Source organism: Coenobita brevimanus, chromosome 55, assembly GCF_032717465.1.
Source record: "Coenobita brevimanus isolate Jiangsu-jjx chromosome 55, ASM3271746v2, whole genome shotgun sequence".
In the NCBI taxonomy this organism is placed as follows: domain Eukaryota; kingdom Metazoa; phylum Arthropoda; class Malacostraca; order Decapoda; family Coenobitidae; genus Coenobita; species Coenobita brevimanus.
In genome coordinates, this window is record NC_137008.1 from 58,175,192 (window position 1) to 58,197,713 (window position 22,522).

The 22,522-nt window shown below is 41.8% G+C and overlaps 1 protein-coding gene across 1 annotated transcript in view; it reads left to right on the forward strand.

Annotated features, from left to right (window-relative positions):
* Positions 1 to 522: 522 nt before the first annotated feature.
* Appl (amyloid-beta-like protein) overlaps positions 523 to 22,522 on the forward strand; it is a 135,325-nt gene continuing 113,325 nt past the window's right edge. The window contains exon 1 of the mRNA XM_080273556.1: positions 523 to 639. Coding sequence (XP_080129682.1) covers positions 565 to 639 — 75 coding nt within the window. The 5' untranslated portion in view covers positions 523 to 564. The remainder of the gene's footprint in view (positions 640 to 22,522) is intronic.

The window sequence follows — 22,522 nt, forward strand, 5'->3', positions numbered from 1 at the left end:
TATTTTGTATCTTGGTTTTAACACTGTGCTCATATATGACTGCAGGATTATATTAGAAAATGTAGTAAGTTTCTGTGGTGTGAAAATATATACATGCCATAGAAAAACAAAATAAATTTGTTTCGGTAAGTAGTTTTTTGCCCCTGCAGACATTCACACGCATCAAATCAGCCATGTTAATTGAATCGATAACTAAGCGATATGGTGATCAAAACATTTTACAACTGTGTAACAGAATGAGATATCCCCGAAGCCAACCAGCTAAGAACTCTCGTAACTCCAAAATTGTATTGACTGCTGAGTAATTAACTGGGGGTATATAGGTAATGACTTGTGAACGGCAATAATTTTGTACCAAAGTAATGCACTACACTGAAAACTTCCTGACGATGTAGTATTAACGCTAAATTAATGGTGAAATGCTAAACGATAACAGTTGTAGAGGATGTACGACGCCGGCGCTGCGGAATAAACAAGGTTCCAATATCCAGTGAAGCTCAGTGCACTGTGAGCCTCCGTGGGGTGAGCATCGCGCTGGTCGTGACACAAAACATATTGGCGAAAATGACAATACTAGTGGTATACACGTTAATTCAGAGTGTGGTGTGGGCATCCTCCTACGCTGCGGGATATGTTGAGGTGAGTAGACTGGGCATTGGATGTCTTTAAGGGCAATTTTAAAGGTGATTTAGTGGCATTTGGGCAGGGCGCTCCGCATCGATTCCTTATACACGTTTTAAAGCCTCTGAATTTTTCGCATTATTAACTACGTCAGCAGTGTGAATTAAGCATGGCATTTTTTTCGCAAATTATTACAGCGTACTAATCGGGGCAGGAGTTGTCTTCATTGTGTACTGACTGGAAATATTCTTAAAAAAAATATTAACTGGTGACTGGGGATGGGCAGGTGTTAGGGTATCGTCGCAGTCGCCTGTGTACCACGTTACTTCCTTGATTCTCTTCTTCCTTGTTCTAACTTTCAGATATTTTCATTTTCATCCTCATCTTGTAAATGATTCAGTTGTTCCAGACTTCCATTTTCTGTCTTCCTACGTAGTCCTTTGTATTCACGTTTTTGATTCAACCTTTATTAGCATTTTTTTCTCCAACCCCTTCATTTAGCTGTGGCCTTAAGGTAGCTTCCCACACGTATAATTTATTCATTTTCTAAGATTCAGTTTGATATGGCCGTATACTAAGTACATTTATATTTTAATTTTGAGAAGGGATGTAAAATCCTGCATTTCATTTTTATAATTTCTCTTTGTGCATTCATTATCCCATTGTCCATTCATCCGGTAGCGGCCTCTAAACTGTGTATATATGTTTGTCTGTTCAGCTATTTCTTTTCTGTCGTCTTTATCTCTCGGTTATCTATGTAACCTGTTCCCCCGAGGACGTTTTTCGATGTATTCTTTATCCAGATTTCTTTCCGCCCCATTTTTTAAAAGCTAGGGGAGATCTTTCAACGCGAGTGACATTTCCTTGGTTTGCTCTGCCTCTTACCATTGTCAAACGATTTCATTATATCGTGAAAGTTCATAGTCAGGAAGGATATATCAGCCCCATCGAGTTCAGAAGCCTCAGAGACTAAATACAGCTGCCTGAAGACAGCAAGACTGATGTAAATAAGACGTCATTGTGGTGGAGGGGTTATAGTTTCTAAACCTTTTCAGTCCAGAATTTCATAGCATATCTGAACGAAATCAACTGGCGGTAGCAAAAATAGAATTTCATATGACGTCATCGTATTGAAGGGGTTGACTCATTCGCTGCGGGAAAGTCCCTCCTCCTATTCTCTCTGTCTTGAGGCATTTTTATTCAGCGTGGTGGAGACTTTTGGAACTGCAGGGTGTGGATATTGCCTTCACCAGCTCTTTAACTAACAGGGGTCTTTGTAAGGGCGAATATAATCGTACGGAGTTTGCAAGAATAAACTAAAGTCCTCGGGATGAAGAAGTTAGTGTTTCGTCTTAGCATTTATTACATAGTTTTCCCTTCAATCCTGTGTTGTACATATTGCTGTTCAGGCTATAATCAGATAATTTAATCCTACCTTTGTGAGAGACATTGTCTCTCGAAAAGCCTCCAAAACCATGAATTTGCTTGGGTAGAGTAACAATATATTGAATAATTAGTTTGCGGGGTTATTTTTCCAGGGGTATTAATTCTATCTCCCCGAGGACGCAGTTTCATATTTTAATCTTGCCATCATGACGATTTCATTCAGCTTTGGAGAGACGTAGAACGAGGGGGTGGGTCAGTATATGGACTTTATTAACTCACTACAAGACATCTTTTCAAAATTGATGGTAGTCGTCCTGTAGTGCGCCATTATATTGGAATCGTCCACATTTAATTGTCTGGTCCTTTTTGTTGTCTCTTCCCTTCAGCTCTCAGGCTCCTGTTGCTCACTCTCAGCTGAATGAAATCGTGTTGCGTAGCTGGAATACGGTACTAGAATTGCCTCGATCTCGGGCGGTTGACTATGACAGTCTACACTTAGGGCTCCAGTAACTTACTTCCCATCGTGATAGGATTAATGGAGACGGTATTAACACATGGCTGCTTTTAATCGCTCAGCTGAGTAAATTAGTTTAATATCAGCTGAGATACTGGTACTGGAGGTGTCCCAGTCATGACAGTTGAATATTTTTTTGCATAATCTTCACGTTTTAGGGGCTTAATCACTTCAGTCCGATGATATGGTTTGCGACGTCTTATCTCCAAGCAATTTTATTCACGAACTTTTCGAACACGGGGTTAGATGTAGCATTTACTAACCCATCACTACAAGGTCTCTCTCCTAAGCTTAATATAATCGTCTAGAGGTAGCAAGAACAACAGAAAACTACGTTCCCAAACTTAAGTGTGTAGTTGTGTGTACGTACGTGTCTCGATTATTTCGTGGCTGTGTTATATATAACTTTCATTTTCACGGCTGTAAACCACCCTTTATGTCAGGTTTAGCCAACAGTTTCACTACAATGACGTTTTATCGTTGCTGCTGACAGACGATTTTATTCAGCATAGACCGAACTGGACAGGTTTGACAATTGTCCCGTTAAGTTCCAGTGCGACATACGTGAATAAAACCGTCTGGCAGTAATGAAATACAAAAGACGACCTGTGGTAGAAGAGTGTGATGTGGCACCATAAATGTGGTTTTAGCTGTCGAGCCTATCTGTTTTAGTTTGAAATTCTGAAGGCCTACATGTAATCCCCCCCCCCTCTCTCTCTCTCTCCCAACAATTTTTTTTTTTTATGGGAGATGTTTGGCTTGGGTAGTAAAGGGAATACGGTAAGACCATTGGTAGCTCCTCCAGTTAGAAAGGTCTGTCGGAAGTAGAATAAAGTCGCATGTACAGTAGATAGCAAAAATAAAGCATGAAAGACGCCCTCAGGTTCAAAGGATTGAATAGATGAACAATTGATAGATTCTGCCAGTTACCCTCTTTCTTGATCCTACTAACGTCTTTGATTTATGAGGGTGATGATGAAGAGGAGGAGGAGGAAGTAGGATTAGTGATCATGACTAGAATAAGTTAAGGTAAATTATATATGGAATTTTAAGCAGTGATGCCCGAATTAAGTGGAGCATAAACCGTATTTTTTCGTTTGTTTAAACAGCAAAATAAAGGAGTATAATGCAGCGGAGAACAATGGATGATTTTCTAATTCGATTTCAATTCATTCAAGTGAAAGTTGGTGTTGAGAGAGAGAGAGAGAGAATAATCAAATGATCAAGATGGAATGAGGGAGTTGCAGCTGAGAGAGAATCAGGATGGGATGAAGGGCTTGCAGCAGAGAGAGAGAGAGAGAGAAATAAACAAATGATCTGGATGGAATGAAGGGGTTGCATGTGAGAGAGAATCAGGATGGGATGAAGGGTTCGCAGGAGAGAGAGAGAGAGAGGGGGGGGGTCAGGATGGAATGAATGACCTGCAGCTGATCCAGGATAAATTGGGGGTGGAGGTTTGTTAGCTCTGGCCAGTGATTAAAATGACTGCTGAAGATGGATGGATAGAAAATAAATAGTTATCTCCCTCTCGTAGCTACTTCGTAAATAGCGTTAACACCATCTTGCAGTAGATGGATGGAAAAAGTTAACCTCTTCTGGTGGTAGATAAATGGATAAAGTAATATTTAACCCCTTCTCGTAGTAGGCATATGGATAGAAAAATAGTTACCCCCTTCTCGTTGGAGAAAATAGGTACCGGGAACTCCTCGTAGAAGGATGATGAATTAAAAAAAGAAAGTTAACCCCTTTGTAGTAGGCAGATAATTAGGTAACCCCTTCAGTGCGAGAACTTCCTATTGTTTTTGGCGATTTTAGTTTTATTCAGTTTTGTATAGATTTTTAGAACTGGGGCAATTAGATTTAACTAAGGCATATATTTGGTCATCAGTGTAAGGGTTCCTTTCAAAACTGAATTACCTGGTACGGTATGTAGTTTGGTGCTGTCAAGAATATAGCCCAGTCGGATTATAAAGATGCGCTCGTAGTGAAGTGATTAAATTGGCTAATTAATAGAAAGGTAGATAGGCTAATGCAGCAGATACTTGTCAAGGACTTTTAACATTTTTTATTGGTTGGATTTTTTTTTTAGTTGAAAAATCCGGGGCTCTAGGGATTAAAACTTCGTCCATCAACCATTTCAGTACGAGAAGACTAGAGTCTCTTACTGGTTCAAATTTTCGGATGTTACAAGGAATAAAGCAGAAATATCGTCATCATTGTGAGGATTAATTGCAGTTCGGACACCTCATCCACATAGATTGACTGATTGATTAGATATATAGATAATGCGGTACCGGTAGGTGTTAATTTACGATTAGGGAAATGAGTGACTAGGCCAAGGCTGTTCAGTAACTAGCTGTTTATATACTGTTAGGATATTTTCATTACTTTTTTTTTTTTTTTCATAGGGTAGACCTAGTTACAGAAGGACGAAACTTTTTTTTTTTTTTTTTTTATAGCTGTGAGTTATGACACTATCCTTACCAAACAATTTGGCAAGTAAGCTGTGAAAGGCAAATAGAAGTGAATGGATCTTATATTTGGCGATCTGTTCCTTCATGATCATTGGAAGGGTCAAGGTGTTTACTTAAAACGTCGATTTTGCTCTCAGTTGTTTGATTATCTCAGGGATGGTCAGTCTGCATGAAATGTTGATAGATAGCCTGGGTAGATTGACATGTACTGTGATGGAATCTACCGGTAAGTTGTGTACGGAAAGAGGAAATAGTTTTACGTACCGTATTTACCACTTTCTCTGGCGATGACGAGGAACCTACACGTAGTGACACTGTGCACCTTGGATGGAGCAGACAAGGCCTAAGGAGCAGCCACGGTGTCCACCTGGGAGTCAACCTCATATTTCCCTGCACCTTGCCCTGGGAAGACCCAGATCCAACTCTGGTGAGGCGTTGACTACCACAAGGGGGCGCCGGATCCCTGCTTGGTGTTTGTACTGTAGGCCTACTGTACCTGTTGGACGGCCCCACAATAGTTGCTTACCTGTGGTCGACGGGTCTGCTGGGCCAAGTAGAATGTGGTAAAACAACAAGAATAGCAGTCACTTTCCCTGTCCGTGGTTAAGCAACAACAACAGTCACTTCCACTTATATAATATTGTTAATTTACAGTTAGGTAATTATATTCCCCCATTTCCCAGCTTCTCGATATTTTGTGACAGCAGGTATCCTATCCAGTGACGTAGGTGTTATGCGCAGTGTGTTAATTAACGGACGCCACCGTAACGAGTTAGTAGTGATAATTTAGGCCAGGTGTGATGAGCTGTGATTACTCAGAGTTGGATATGCGTATGATTATATAGCCCGCTCCTGTGGGGTACGACGGTAATGTGTGTGTGTGTGTTTGTGTACAGTATGTGTGTGTGTGTGTGTGTGTTTGTGTACAGTATGTGTGTGTGTGTGTGTGTGTGTGTGTGTGTGTGTGTGTGTGTGTGTGAGATGGCAGAGTTTAATATAGGTATGATCATAATGTCCCAGCCGCTGTAGTGTTTTGTTTGTGTGTGTGTGTGTGTGTGTGAGAGAGAGAGAGAGAGAATAATCCGTATGATCATATGGAATCACCTAGGGGATACGGTATTGGATGGTAGGTGTGTTCAGAGATGTAGGTGTGTGAGTAATAGCTTCCGTATATAATTGAACTTGGAGAGAGAGAGAGAGAGAGAGAGAGAGAGAGAGAGAGAGAGAGAGAGAATAGGCAAATGCTTATGATCGTACGGAATCACCCAGGGGATACGATTTTGGATGGTAGGTATGTTCAGAGATATAGGTGTGTAAGTAATAGCTTCCGTATGTAACTGTGATTGTATGTATACGGTACTTGATATAGCCTATTCAGCTTTGTGATACCGTACTGTATAAGGGTGTATGGCAACCTGTGACGGCAAACTTCTATTCTTTCTGGATAAATACATTATAACCTGTGTTGAATCGTGTTGCTTTATGTATGTGTGATATGTGAAAACTTGTGTGGATGAGGCTTAGTTCTCAGATTATCAGTAACCTGTGTAGGATTTGCTTTGGTGACAGTAGGGGGGGATTCAGAAGAAAGAGTCTGTTAATCCACTGTCGGATAGAGGCCCCTTCCAGCTTTCTCCACTCAGATCTGTTGATTAGCCTGTTAACCTGTTCCTTCTCAACCCAGCAAATTTGGTTTTATCCCTCTGCCTGGATCTCTTGCGGAATTTTTTTCTATAATCGGCTTGCTACTCCTTCACCGTGTAGTCTAACGCCCTATTCTCGTAGGCTAAGGAAGTTTTCTTGCATTATTCAATTCATTAACGATTTGTTTTGCGTCTTATTAATATTCTCTTCTTGCTTGTATAATGTCCATTTAATATCGTCATCGTTTGCATACATAAATGGCAAGAATTATATCTTAACATGCCGTCTGCCCCATGCAACTCTTGTTTACCACTTCCTCTTTCCTCGTCCTCCTCGTCCTCCTCCTCCTCCTCCATCATTATTCCCGTCCTTTCCCTTCTCTTCTCGTTTAATCCTACTTTCCCTTCCCTTCCTGCACTTCCTCCTCTTCCCTTCCCTCATTTCACCACCACCTTCCTGGTTTCCCCTCCTTCCTTTCCAATCATCCATCCTTTCTCATTACTTTCTTTCCTTTCTTCCTTTCGCCATCTTCTACATCCAATTTCTTGTATCAATCATCTCCACTTTCTCCTCTTGCTCTCTCCTTCCTTGACCTATCCGAGCTCCGTCTTCTCTTCCTTCTACACTTTTTCCCTTCCTCACCTTCATCCATATCGTGTTACCCCCCTCTCCACATTTTGCCTTGTTTCACCCTCCACCTTATCCTCTAACGTCCACTTCCTCTTCCATTCCTTCCTCTTCCACGTCATTCTCCTATCTTGTTCCACCCACGCCTTCCTCCTCCTTTTTTCCCCTCCTGTATGTCATCTTCCATTTCGTCTTGGGTTCTTCCTTCGCCTTCGCCTTTCCCACCTGTTTTTTCCTTCCCCTCCTTTCCTCAGTTTTCACTGCCCATTCCCGCTCTTGTTTTCCTTCTCCATCACTTCCGTCCTGTTTCCTCCTTCTCCTCGTCCATTTCCTCCTGTTTCCTCTTCCTTCACCCTTCCGTTTCCTCCTCCTTTCTCTCCCGTTTCTTCGTTTTTTCTTTTTCTCCCCCTCCGTTTTACCTCCGCCAACGAAGTTGGAGGTGGGTGTGCATTCACCCCTGTTTGTCTGTTTGTTCGTTTGTGTGTTCACAAGATATCTGAAAAAGTTATTTATGATTTCAGTTAAATTTTGTGGATATGTGGGTCATGATTCAAGGAAGAGTTGGGTAAATTTTGGTGGTGGTCATATGGTATTTGTCTGGTATAGGTGATTGGCGGAGGTATGCACTCGAGTGCGCTTAACTATTCCTCCTATTTTTTCTTCACTCCCGTTCTATGCCCGCCTCCTCCCCTCCTCATCTTTACCCTACTTTCCATTTCAAACCTCCTCCTCCTCCTCCTCCTCCTGAATGCCCTCTTCATCTCCATCTTTCCCCTCCTCTTACCCTTCTATTCCTTACCTCACTTCCTCTCCATTTCCCTACATTTCTTCCTCTTCTCATACCCCGTATTCTTCCTCCACTTCTTTTTCATATACTTCTTTCTTCCCCCCACATCCCTCCGCATCCGCCCCCTTTCTCCTTTGTCCGCATTTTCTTCACTCTTCCTCATACATTTCCCTTCACTTCATTGACCCCAGTCCCTCTTGCCCTTCGTCGTCTATTCTTTCTCTTCTTTCTCCCTATCCCACAAATTCCCCTCACCTCTTCATAATCTTTCATCTCTTACCATCTCCCCCTTCATTATTCCCCCCCCCCCCCCGTTTATCTTTTCCCCATCTTATCATCATGATCATTATCAAATATTTCTTGCTCTTCATTTCTACTTCTTTCTTCCCGCCTCCTGCTTACATACCCTGCTACATACACCACACCACACCATATCATACCATACCATGCTACGTACACCATACCATACCATACCATACCATACCATACCATATACTGTACACCACACCATATCATACTACATACTGTATACCATACCACGCCACGCCACGCCATATCACACCACACCACCATACCATACCATACCATCCCGTGCCATACCATACCACCATACCATACTGCACCACACCATGTTACTCCACACCATGTCACGCCACATCACACCATGCCAGTCATCTCTATATACATTCTTTGTGGTGTTCATTGGTGTTGGTTGTACATTTTGGAAACAGGGCAGGCTAAGTATTTTTGAAACGGCCAAAGTGGATTGAAACGGGGCGTAAGTATTTTTGAAGCGCTTGATCTTTTCTGGAACGACGCGTAAGTATTTTTGAAGCGATGTGACCCTTTTTGAAACTGGGTGAATGTTTTTGAAACGGAGTAAGTAGGCTATAATATTTTTGAAATCGGGTTAAATACCTTTGTTTTTAAAGCACGTCGTATGGGTAAGTATTTTTCAGTCAAGGTGTGTATTTCTGAAACGTGAGCATATTTTGAAGCAAGTGTTGTGTATGTTTTTAAAACAAGGTAGGTGTGTATTTCTGAAACTGTTGTATACCGGTATACGTTACTGTTTGCATATAACGGCAAATGTATTATTGGGTACCGGTATTTTTGAAACCCTAACTGTATTTTTATTTTTTGTGACATTTGAATTTTTAAATATTATGGTGGGTGTGTGTGTTTTTCCTGCCTCTCCGCCGTACCCTGTCTCTCATCTAAATATTAATTAGACGATCCTTTACTATGCAACACAAACAAAATTCTCTCTCTCTCTCTCTCTCTCTCTCTCTCCTCATATACAGTGCATACGTACACACACACACACACACACACACACACATATATATATATATATCTGTCAGTGGCTATATACTGTATATATTTTCTTGAACTTCCTTAATTACAGAGAACGGCAAGTCCTATGAATTAGATGTGTGGTAATGTAACATACATGTAGTTAATTACATTCTCTAACTATCTATCTATCTCATATGCCGGTACATGTATTTTCTTTTACCGTACTTTCCAATTAGAGTCTTCGTTGATAAGGTATGTGAAGCCTTTGATGCAGCACATTCTCTCTCTCTCTCTCTCTCTCTCTCTCTCTCTCTCTCTCTCTCTCTCTCTCTCTCTCCGTCGTAATGGTTTAAATTGGCATACATGGGGTGGGTGGTGCTCCAAAAATACCTGTATACAACTTTACCAGGAAATTCGGTATGTAATGGAGATAAGTACAGTTCCGGACAGAAATAACTTCACCTTTTAGTCGCACAGTTATTTAACTGGAACACAGTAGTTTGAAAATTTGATAGAGCTGCGAAGATTGGATTACCGGAATATTTTGAGTCATTTCCCACTGTCACTTATCATAATGGAGTGTATCTGTCAGCAGCTGTGCGGTGCTCGGTCATACATGCTGATCCACCTCTTTACGATAAATAATGAGACAGTGAGCGAAGACTTCAGAAAGCCAGTGATGCTATCTGAGGAGTCGAGCAAACTTTTCAGGGCCAAATATTATATACTGCAAGTGTTATATAATTGTTGATCTAAAAAGTGGGACGATATACTAGTGCAGCTATACATGTGCTGTTAATACTGCATAACTCCTGCCCTAGTAAGTATTATATTTGATTGGCCGGGAAGTTTCTTTAGATTATATACAGTGACCCTTTTGCTGCGATGGGTTGCTGTGAACTAAAGAAAATCATGTGACGGCAGCTGGAATATATTATAAAGAACGCGTTTGGCAACCAGCAAAGGGTTATTAGTGTGTGTTGGACCCATGAGTAGGAAATAGTGTGGTTAAGTTTACTTCCACAGGCTAAATAAATCTTCACCATTCCCTTGTTATGTTGCGTATCCTACCGTACGTTTTTGGTAAATTTGTGTTTAGAAACGACCATTGGCCCTTGGTAAATGGGTATAGTGATGGTGATGATGATTGATGATGACATACCATAATGATGATAATAATAATAATAATAATAATAATAGCAATAGTAATGTTAAAAATGTTAGTAAAAATAATAGAATGTACTGAATAATAATAATAATAATAATAATAATAATAATAATAGCAAGAGTAATGGTAGAAATAATAGTACAGATAATGGTGATGTACTGCTACTACTACTACTACTACTACTACTAATAATAAATAACATACCAGGGTTTTATCTCATTTTGTATTCATCCTTGAGGGACACATTAGGCCTACGTTGTGGAGGCTGGTTCCAACTTTCTCCATTCCCAGTATTTCACATCTCTTAGCCGTCGTACTAGCCACGCCTAGCCCGAGAGAGAGAGAGAGAGAATTGCAGTCGTCCTCACCATAGTTTTGATACGATAGGAAACAAATCTGTATTATTATTATTATTATTATTTTTTTTTTAGTCTTCATCAGTGAGTATGAATTTTCTGTTATTAGTGTTTTCCTTGTCCTTTTCTCCCTCTCCCCTCTTTTCTTCTTTTAACAGTACTGTTGGGGACCTGGATGTAGAATTGACGGTTGCATAGTTATTTGTAGAGGAAAACTTAGATAGGGAGAGCGATTCTTGTGCAGTCAGTAGGTATCATTTTAAGCATTCTTGTTAGTTACGCGTTTTTTTCCTGTGTGATTGTCGTTCCCTGTTCTTTTAATACCGAAATAATAATAATAATAATAATAATAATAATTGTTTGTGTGTTGGTACAGCTTACATTGAAAGGTGAAATGTTAACTTGTAAGTAATAATCATGAATCGGCATTGCTTTGGGGTGGTTGACCTTACCGGCACGTCAGACAAGGTTAACAGCCACGCACCGTACTGAAGGGGTTAATGGACACTTTATTTCATTATGATATCTTCCTTTAACTATGTCACTACGATATCTTTCTTTAACTCGTTCACTACGATATCTTCCCAAATCTGAGTAAAATAATGTACCGGTAGCAAGAATATACCCTAGAAGACGTCTTAGTATTGAAGTTGACTGAGATTCGCTTGTAAATCTTGGATCACAATAGCCTGTTGTCTCAGAGGGAACGTTGGGATGACATCATGGCAGACCAGGAGATTCACGAACGTTCTTAAGATCATTGTCGCAGTTTAACTTTTGCATCCTCTTTTTTTTTTTTTTCTTTTTTATACAAGAGACATGGTAACATCAGCACTTCCGTTTTGTTGTCCTTCACGCAAGAGTAAGTAAAACGTAGGCTGTATGCACAGTGGTTCTCCTGTCGGTGCAAAGATTCGTGTTTACTGGAGAGGCAAGAAACAGGGAAAGACTGTAAACTCCCCTTTCCCCCTTCCGTCCTGCAAAACCAAAGCACAGTCTCATTGTTTGTATTTGCGTTTTATACAGTGGCCTCTATGAAATTGTTTTATATATATTTACATTCCAGTATGGATATTTGTAATACACATTTTCATACTTTTTAAAGCATTTCAGTGTATTTTATAGTTACCGAACTTGAACACACACACACAAATTATATATATATATATATATATATATATATATATATATATATCTATATATATATATATATATATATATAAACAGGGAAGACAAGTTGCTGGTTCTTTGATAGCAGTGATAAGGAACAGGGACGTGAACATGGAAGTAAAAAAGTCACTGCACGACAGTACCGTATTGTGATACCAACTCTAACGAATGGAAGTGAAGCGTGGACCCTATTGGAAGGACACAAGTCAAGAGTGAGAGCAGTGGAAATGAGTTATTTGAGAGGAGGATGTGGAGTTATGTGGAGAGAGACTGACCAATGAGGAAGTGAAGAAGCGCTGTGACATGGATGTGGATGTGATAGAAAGCGTTAGGAGAAATACACTGAGGTGGAGAGGATGGAGAGCGAGAGACTAACGAGAAGAGTGTATGCGAGTGAGGTGGAGAGGAGGAGAGGGAGGGTCAAGGATGAGATGGAGGGATGGAGTGGAGAGGTATATGAGAGAGGGCTGTGTGAGCTGGGAGCAAGTCAGTGAAGTGGCATTGGACTGGGCGACATGGAGGCGATTTGTTTGTGGCCACCTCTTACGGGATTGAGGCGTCTGGCAATAGATATATATATATATTTAAATGTGGTTTTTAACTGTCATGAAAGCCTACACGTGAAATCTGCGCCTGACAAAACAGGTTTCTCTACTGTTCGCACCGGATGTGTTGGAAGCGTGAGGGAACTGAGCGAAGACAACCGTTCACATTTACGTGTCCTGCCTTGACGTCACCCATGGCTACGTTCCGCGCACACAAGCTGAGAACCGAGTATTATGTCTTCACTGCCATTTATTTTATTTATTTATTTTTTTGTTAGGTGAAATATATCGCCTGGCAGTACCAAGAGGAAAATGTTGGCGATGACGTAGTTTTGAATACTTAATGAAGATTTATATCCTCACCCATTTCACTTCAACAGGTATAACTGAAACTGAATTGTATCTTGTGGCGGTTGCGGGAGTAAAGTATGAAATGGTATCGAAGAAGTTAATTAGTATTGTAAAGCGTTGCACGTTGTGAAGTAAAGGGCAAGGAAACTGCTAATGAGACGGGTAATAGGCTAGAGTTCAGGACCTGTCTTTGTGCTCCAGTCACAAAGCACTTTATAAATGTTACCGGACCATGAACTGTATTATGATGATTATGATGATGATTATTATTATTATTTAATAGTTATACTTCAATGCTCTCTGTGTTCCCGGATTTTACCGCACCCCCTGTCTTTGGCGGGATAAAGATTGGTGAATTATTATTATTACCGGTATTATTATTATTATTATTATTATTATTATTATTATTATTATTGCACCAGCTGAAAACTTCTGCCGGAAAATCAGATTTCGAAAACCCAGAAGACTCCGACAGGGGCGGAAACTAGGTAAGGTAAATTGGGCAATATTTGAAAGTTAAGAAAATTCAGAACATTGAGGAGAAAAAATGGAGGAAAAAAAACCCGGAATTTAATCTTATTTGGGTCAACGGTTTCAACATCAGTAACCTTTGCATTACATTAGCATCAGTTATACGATATTACTCAGCTTTTGGCAGGAATTTCTCGTACCCGGTAACAAACGTCACTGCTAATACGAGTAAGCTGTGGAAGTGTGTAATATGTCGTTAGGTAAAGATTAATTCCTCCACTAAATAAAAGGTCAGCAACATTTCATACCGGTGTGACATTGCTTTCACTCTTCTTGCCACCTAGACCTGTTTCATTCATCCTAAACAGTTGAATCCAGTGATATAATTATAGTTTATTATTGCTGCTTCCACACAGTTGTATGTAGCACATGAAAAGCATCTCGCGTTGAAGGTGTTAAGGAAGGCTGTACTTATTTAATTGCCCTGGTTCGAAAAATTCTCTGAAGCTGAATTCAATCGCCAGGAGGTAGCAAAAATAAAATGAAAGCGACATGAGCGTATGGAAAGGGTTAAGAGAGGCCGTTTGTAGTGAAGAAATTAAGAAACGGCTTCATGAACTCTATAGCTTCCTCGACATTTTCTTTTTATTATCTTTGCAACCAGCAGACGTTTTTATCGTGCATAGGAGAGAGCCCTCGTTGTTAAGTAATGATAACTGGATAGGTGCTTGTATTTTCATTAACTGTCGACGACTTAGCCTAAATTAGTAGAGGGGAAAACCCTGCGCTGTCAAAATCAGTCTCTGTCCTTTTAACTGTGGTGGTAGAACTTAGTTGTATTCTGGTTAACGATAAAAGTTTTTGTTGCGTTAAAATAGTGGAGAACAGAAATTCTGTTTCTGCAACAATTTCACCTTGTTGGTAAAGCTGGGTGTTTTATGTGGCTTAGGTAACTCTTTGACTTGTATTTAATGGGGAGAAACAGAGTGGAGTCCGAGTTTAAATGAGTCTCCAGCCCCTTTAAGTGTTGCTGGGACTTAGTTGCGTTACTGTATTGTGGTTGGCCTAACTTCTGATGATGGCATTGAACAGAGGGAAACTATCATACGCAGGTTTTTGTCAGAAGATCATTTACAACTAGCAAAGCTGAACCAGAGTGTTACAAGGAATGTGGGAGAATGTTAGTGTGTAGGAGCGCGTTGTGTGGAGAGGCTGAGACAGGCTCGTTGTCAGTAATGGAGGCTCCCAGCACGTCATCTTTAACGGTTTATTCTTTGTAGTACGTTTTCATAGTTTAAGTATTTGTATTTCCCCGGTACTGACAAACATTGCATAAATAACAAAAACGTATTAACATCCCATATACAGATATAAAAAAGAATGGGAAAGTTTTAAGAAAGCCTCCTAATCTGACGAGAATTCGGGCGTGAGAATGGTAGCGGTGAGGGTGTATGCGCTAGAGTGTAAGGGCAAGTGCAGCCACCCAGGGCCAGGCTGGCAGTTACTGTTGGTGTGGCTGGGTGTGTCTGCTGCAGGGGATGCTTGGCTCACAGGCAGGGCAAACCACCGCGCTCCTGACCCCCCCCCCCCTTCCCTCCGCTCCTCACCCGTTATGACCCCCCAGCCTCCCATTGATTATAGTGTCCTTATCGTAGCTATCAAGGCGTAATGTTACTAATGCATTTACGCGGAGGGGATAGTATATCTTCTACTATTGTCCGTTATCTGTAAGTTCAGGCCGCCTTGAGACCTGTCTGTTTACTGTAGGACAGGTCGAAAGTCACAAGTGGTTTGTTTCGTTGCTGCATTCCAGACCATTTTCGCTTCCAGGTCAAGTGTAGCAGTGACAGGTGTTTCGGGCACTGACAGTCTCCGGGATGAGATTTTTTTTTTTTTTTTTTTTTTTTTTTCTTCAAGTGTAGCGGTAAGACATGTTTGGTTCCGCTTTACCAGTTGTGTCTGTGCACTTACCACTTGGCCATATCGCTGAGTCACTGGGTGTCGGCAAACCTGTCATAGGCCTATACCCGGGTATCAGTTTGGGAGAAGAATTTCACGATGTGTCCAAACTGGGCCACACCCATTTGGCTTATAGACTTTGAAATCTACCATAACTTGGTGCAGTATTTTATCATTTTTGTGCTAGCAAGCTCACTCCAGTTTTAGTCAGTGCGATGTTTTTATTAATTAACCACTATGTACCGTATTAGGTTACTTTTAATCATCATTGTCGGCCTTCCTCCAGGTGTCTAATACCCTTGTGATAAATCCTGGCTCAGTGCCGAAAACAACTCTGATTGCAGAGTTAATGATCGTACAGCCTGTATATGCGTTTGGCATCACTAACGTCTTGTCTTATCGTACAGTATTCTAGAAGCTGTATACCCACCCGCTTCCACTCACCGCCTGCCGGCTTTCACCACTGCGCTGGTTAGGCCTCGGGCAGGTGGAAGGTGAGGCATGGGGAGCCTTAAGGTTGGGGAGCCGTAGGGTTGGGGTGGGTAAGAGTGGGTGGGTAGGGGACGAGACGGTAAACTTAGCCCTTTTACAGTTTTCTTACCTATTTTATTTAGGGTAGCGCCAGACAGTTTATTAAGGTGGCGGTAGTAACTGTATTTCGGGCTAAAATTTCCGTGCTTGTAGCTTAGTGCATGAATCCTTTCACTGGCATGAATGTACTGAAGTATGCTTACTTACATTTTGGTTTTCGCACAGGCTAACGATTTTGTTCACGTTAGGACTATTTTTTTGTTACCAGGGGTTGAAGTCAATCTCGAGCCCTTTCTTTGCTCTGGTTGCTCTTAGCTACCAAGGCCCGCCAGGTATTATACTCGTATATATGCGATTATACGGTATGCAGTTTTTGACATCGCCAGACTAATTTATTCACCTCTGGGTAACCCATAGCAGCCAAGGGTTAAAACATTGCGTTAACCCGTTCACTGATATTGTGCACGTGTGTATTATAATGGTATTCAGGATATTACCAGAGAGTTTCATTAAAAGAAGGCAGTCCTTTGCACGGTTAGTGAAACCCTAAGTAGTCAGAGGGTTGTATCGCCTGACGACAGGAGATTTGGTTGTGGCGAGGAAAACAGTCTTTAGTTACTGGTGTCTGAGTGAAATACTTCAGACGCGGGTCGGCGTTTAGTGGTTAACTTGAGGTAATTCTCTCTAGCCCTGACTTGAGCCTGATTGAGAGGGAGTACCGGTAGTATAGCCTGGCCTGGCCAGCCTGGTGGCAAGGCTGGGGGACCTGCAGTTGCCTTGGTCCTCACACATCCCTCCTACCCTCTTGCCTTCAAAACTCCTTCTCTACAGTTTTATCCGTTACCACCAGACTGTATTAACGTATGCAGCGTAGGAAGGATCTGTGGCAGTGGAGGTGTTGGTTGACCATCTGTATAACCCCTCCATATCGAAAAGTTTCCTTGGCTGAATATATTCGTGTGTAGGTAGCAAGGATATACGGTGCTGCACGTCACCGTATTGAAGGGATTAATGTTATAGGGAGGGAGTGTCGTAGTTTAGGCTAGCCAACCTGGTGAGTCCGTGAGAGAAGGCTGGGCTAGTCCCCTCAGCCCTTCCAACCTCTTGTCCCTTCCTTTCTAGTCGCTCTTTCTCTTCCATGTCACGTCGCTCCTCTTTCCCCTTTCCTAACTAACCCTTCATTTCTCTGTTCCTTCCTTCTCCTTCCTTCCTTCTTTACATCCGCCTTTCCATTCCACCTACACATCCCCCTCCCCTCCCTTTCCTTCCCTTCCCCTCCCTTCCCTATCCTTCCCTTCCCTTCCCTGTGTGTTCTTTTCCCTTTCCTTCCCCGTCTTTCCTCCCAGTCCTCTTCGTCTTTCCTCCGCCTCCTGTACAATTTTCTGCCTATCCACTCCCTTCTTCAGACTTTCATAAATATTCCCTCCTTTCCTCTCTCTCCCCAAATAACTCCTTCCTTCCCTTTTCCATCCCCACCGTCCTACACCTCCTTCCTTTCTAACCCTTCTTTCCTCTATACCCCAATTCCTCGTCGCTCCTTTCCTCCCCTCTTTTCCCCTTCGTAAACTTTGGCTTCCCGTACCTCCTCCTACATTCCATAGCCTCTCCCCCTCCTCCCAAACCCCTTCCTTCTCCCGCCCTTCTCAAACTCCCTCTTCCCTTCCCTTCCCTTCCCTTCCCTAACCTAATTTCCCCTTTCCTAGCTCTTCGTCCCGTCCCTCCCCATCACTTCACTTCCTTTCCCTAACCCCGCTTCCCTCCAGGTCCCCAACCACCCAGACCCTTTCTGTCCCCAACCACCTCTGCCTTCCCTTTCATAACCCCCCTTATCTTTCCATCTCTCATCTTACCCAGCTCTCCCCTCCTTCCCTTACCCATCCGATTCTTATTGCCCATCCCCACCTTAATCATCTTCCTTCACCCTTCCCTCTTATGACTCATCTACCATCCCCTTCACCTCTGTAAATCCTCTTCCATCCTCCTCCCCATCCCTCCCTCCCCTCCTCTTACTCCTCGTCCCGTCTCTTCCCCTCTCGTCCCCTTCCCTCCCCTCTGGCACCGGGAGAGTCACGTATTGATTTCAGCTACCACTAGTGCTTGTGCCGGGGTCTGCTGGGGTCGCGGGTTCGATCCTGGCTCTTGCATGGTTGTGCTTCGTGTTTTACGATTTGAATTCCTGAGTCCTTCAAAACGATAATTTGTTTTAGCCATTTTTGCTGTCAGACAGTTTAATTTTTCCTTAATAATCCCCCCTTCCCATAGTAAAGGACATCGTAATAGTCTTCAGAAGTCCTTCAGTTCAATGAAGTATCGGCATATATTTGCAATTTTTGCTGTAAAATTCCGGCCACACAGTAACCCAGTAAGCTCGAGGGCTAGACTGGATAATATGGTGTTGTTAACCAGAGTAAAATATAAATTACTTCCTGCTGCTGCAAGGACTGAAAAAAAAGAAAAACGGTAACATGCACCACCAGTTCTCAGTAATACCGTAGCGTCTTTCAGGTACTTAGGGATGGTATTATAGTATAACCGGCATGGATGGTAGTTACTAGTGTCCAGTTGGTGATAGGAGAACTGTTGTGGTTAGTGGACTGCTGGACCAAGGGAACAAGAACGGGCTTCGTAGCAGTGGTGGCAGTGGGAGGGTTATGAGGCAGCAGCAGCAGCAGCAGGAGTAGGAAGAGAAGTAGGTTAATGCGTTCTTCGCTTGCAGGGGTCAGGGCAGCAAGAGGGACTGGGGAGTAGTTCACACCAGTACAATAAGTCATCCAACAGCATCAATATAGTGATACATTCATGCTGTCCCCTGATGTTTATGTTGTACTCATGATAGAACCCATGTGTTGTAGCAGGTTATTGAAGTGGGTTGTATATTCTGTGCTCTTAGTAAAAATCTTGCCCATGCTGAATAATCTCCTTTGGGGATAGCAAGGGTAGATATATAATGCGTCATCGGAGCGAAGGGGTTTAGGATAGGAATAATGGAATGTTGCGTTGTATGTGGTAGGGCGGGGTGGGGCAGGGAGGGAGGTGGAGTGCTGTGGGGTTGAGTCGGTTATATCAGGTGGGCTGGAGGTAGGATGCGGGGGGCGGGATGTGATGGGTCATATGGATGGGATGGCGTGGGGTGAAGGGATGTGATGGTGTGGGCTGCGTTGAGTTGGGATGGTCATATCAGCGAGGGGGGGATTGTGGGAGGGTAGGAATGACAGGATTGGTAATCATCACTGCGCCTGATATTCTTCACCTGTCAACGCACACTCCTAGCACTCATTGTTTTGTGAGGAGTCGTCTGGCAGCTGCAGGATAGATTACTAGACTTGTCCTGATCATGATAGGATTAATATGCTTGTATACAGTAGATGTACTTCTGGTGTTTTCGTAAGCAGCTTGAGCTATGATTTACGGTTACCCTAATATTTAGTGTAACTACCGTAGCTCTTGTGTCTCTTCGTTGCGAAATTTCCTGGTATCCATTTGGGCGGTAGTCTTAATGAAATACTGAAGACGATCTAATGAATTTAATTAGTACTTTTTAACCCCCCGCCTGTTAAGGATTTCCCTTAGCAAAATAAAATCGTGTGATAGCGTGGCCGTGGCATTAAATATGCTTATATACTAAATTTTATAAATTATTCATGGAATGGGAGTCAAATACGGCAACTTCTCAGCTACGTGGCCTCAAATTATTTAAAACAAAAGCAAATTTTGAATTGCCGGAACTGTAGTAGAACTGAAGACAATAAAATGTGAATTGTTCGGGGTAAACGAATTCACATCCTTTTAAATTATTTTTGGCGTTATTTTAGCATGCAGCGGGTCAGATAATTAATGGCTGCCCTGTATATCATTACAAGCTGAAGTGCACAAAACTATTATTCATGATTTAGTGTATGAGCACGCCGCGTTTTTTTGGCGGGAATTTTTAAAAGCCGGAAGTGCTGGAGCCGTGACGTAATCGGTTAAGCTCCGCCCACCTACACAGAGGCGAGAACCGGAATTATTTGGTCTCCATAAAAATGACCCCCAGGGTTTGTGTGTTCGTTGGTTTATTTTTGAGTTCATGAAAAGTTGTGTTTTGCTTGAGGTTTACATGTTAATCCCTTCAGTCTGATTACATATATTGCCATCTCCTTGCGATATTCTGCTTAGGAGATATTTTCCCAACTGGATCCTTCATTAATTTCTTTTTACGCTAGCCCTTCCCTTCATATAATAGTTTACTGACGGTGGTCTAATGTTAGCCTGATCGAAATGCAAGAGACGCCATCGTAATGGAGTTACGTTTCAGTTAACCATTTCATTGCTAGATATCCCCTAAACTGAGTCAAATCGTTTGGAGATGGCCAGATTAAGATGAAATACGTCATATGACTGAAGGAGTTGAAAGCGGCTTCAAACAGCTCTTTCCCTTTAATGGACTCACTTGAGGTATTTTATCGAGGCTAACAGCAGGCGCTTTGTTCACCAGAAAAGAGCCATAAGCGTTAAGAAGTTATTTATGCCATGTTCCAGGGTTATTGTAATTTGGTTGGAAACTTATCATGTTGGTTCGGCATACCGGTAATTGCTGTATTGCTTAGTTTTACCTTTGGTTGGGAGTATATAACATGGTAATTTCATGATTGGTTTAGTTGGGCTTGCCAAGTTTCATAGCCTTTGTCGTTGTTTAATTTCTGATTAGTTTTTGCTCCATTGCAGTTAAGCTATTTAGTTTCGTGGATGTGTGTAATTTTTTCTTCCAACAAAAATCTCATTGTCTTTTTATTTGACCACAGTTTTATTGTTCCTCCATGACTTCCCTAACCTTTGCATCTTGGCCAATTTCCCCAGTGCCGAGTAGAATCGTCCAGCATTTGCCAGAGTAAAATTTAGTAGATATTTGGTAGTTCCCCAGAGAATTAGGGCAATGTTCATTTTCATTATGGTTATTTAAATATTAGCTTCGGTTTCTTTCCTTCTGTTAACTTCATTTAAGTTTGTGTTGATTGGGGTTGTTGATCGTTTCAGTGTTTCTTTTTACCCATTTCATTATGTTTACATCCCATAAAATTCATTGTTTACCTCTTTGAAACTTCGTTGTTTACTTTCAGGTGTCATTGTGTTTACCTCAGTTTCATTGTGTGTACCTCTTCCAGGCTTCATTATTTACCTTTTAAGTGTCATTGTTGACCTCCAAGTTTCATTGTGTCCCCCCTCCAAGCTTCATTGTTTACCTTTTGTGTCATTGTGTTTTCCACCAACTTTCGTTGTTTACCTCCTTCCAGAGTCATTGTGTCATCTGGTTAGGTTGAAAGGGAATGTAATGAAGCGACTTAGTGCTGTTAATGGGAGAGAGGCAGCCCAATCAGAGGGTTGTTTGTTTGAGGGACGGGAGCCAATAGCAGCCCTCCATCCTCTCATACGGCTCCTGATTGGCTCGCTGTCTCAGGTGTGGGGTGGCCAGGTAGATTTAGGGGGCCACCCTTTCGTTCTCGCCCACTCACTTTCATCCCCTCTCTTATTTCCTCACTTCAGTGGTCCTTTACATTTATTTTCTAATTTTCAAACTCTGATATATTCCCGCTATTGCCACTTTCATTTTCCCATTTTCATCCTTACATACTTTCTTCACCCTTGCTTTCATCCTCACTTTCGTACTCCCTCCACATTTTCATTTTGTCACTTTCATCCTGTATCTTTTATTTTCTTTCGTCGTCCTCTCACTTTGATGCTTTCTCCCACATTTTTCTCCCTCAGCATTTCGTTCTCACATTTTCATTTTCTTTCCAGTATCTCTTTTCCTTTCATTGTGACTTTCATTCTCTACCTTGCTTTTTTCTTCGTTTCATTGTCTCAGGTTCGTTCTCACTTCTCGATTATTCATTTATTTTTATCAGTTTCCTTTTTCTTTTTTTCCTTCACCATCTTGATTTATTTTTCTCCCTCCTCCTCCTCCTTTATCATCGTCCCTCCTTGATATTCTTCCTTTTCTTCGTTATCATTTTCATATCGTGTAGACTGGAGTGGTTGCGTACTGTGGTGGTGTTTATTGGTGGTAGGCGAGATTATCAAAGTAATAGTAGTAGTAGTAGTAGGCCTAGCTTATAATTATGTAGTTGGTATCGTAGTACAAGTAAGAGATGTAGTGCCAGTGGTAGTTTATAGTGATGTTGGTGTGATTGGGCCTTTTTCTGCAGCTGACTAAAATCCTCAAGCTGTAGGCTACCTGAAGTGGTGGTAATGAGTGTAGTGTGTCATAAAGGTAAGTGTGGTAGCTGTGATGAGACATGCGCTCTGCCGGTGGGGTGGGGACAAAAGTGTGGTAGTATGTGGTGTTAGTGGTTGTGGTTGTTAATTGTGGTAGTTGGAAGTGTTGGTGTAGTAGTCTGTTGCAGTGTGGTGGTACGTAGCGGTAGTTGTGGTTTTTAAGTGTGGCAATATCGTAGTTATGGTGTATGGCGGTATTTGTGCTGGTAATTGTGGTAGGATATGTAGTAGTAGTTGTAGTAAGTGAAGTAGCATGTAATGATAGCATGCAGTGGTAGTCATAGTAAGTGTGGTAGAATATAGTGGTAGTTGTGATAGTGAATGTGGTAGTACCCTATATTACCTAGAAGAAGAGTATAATGGTAGT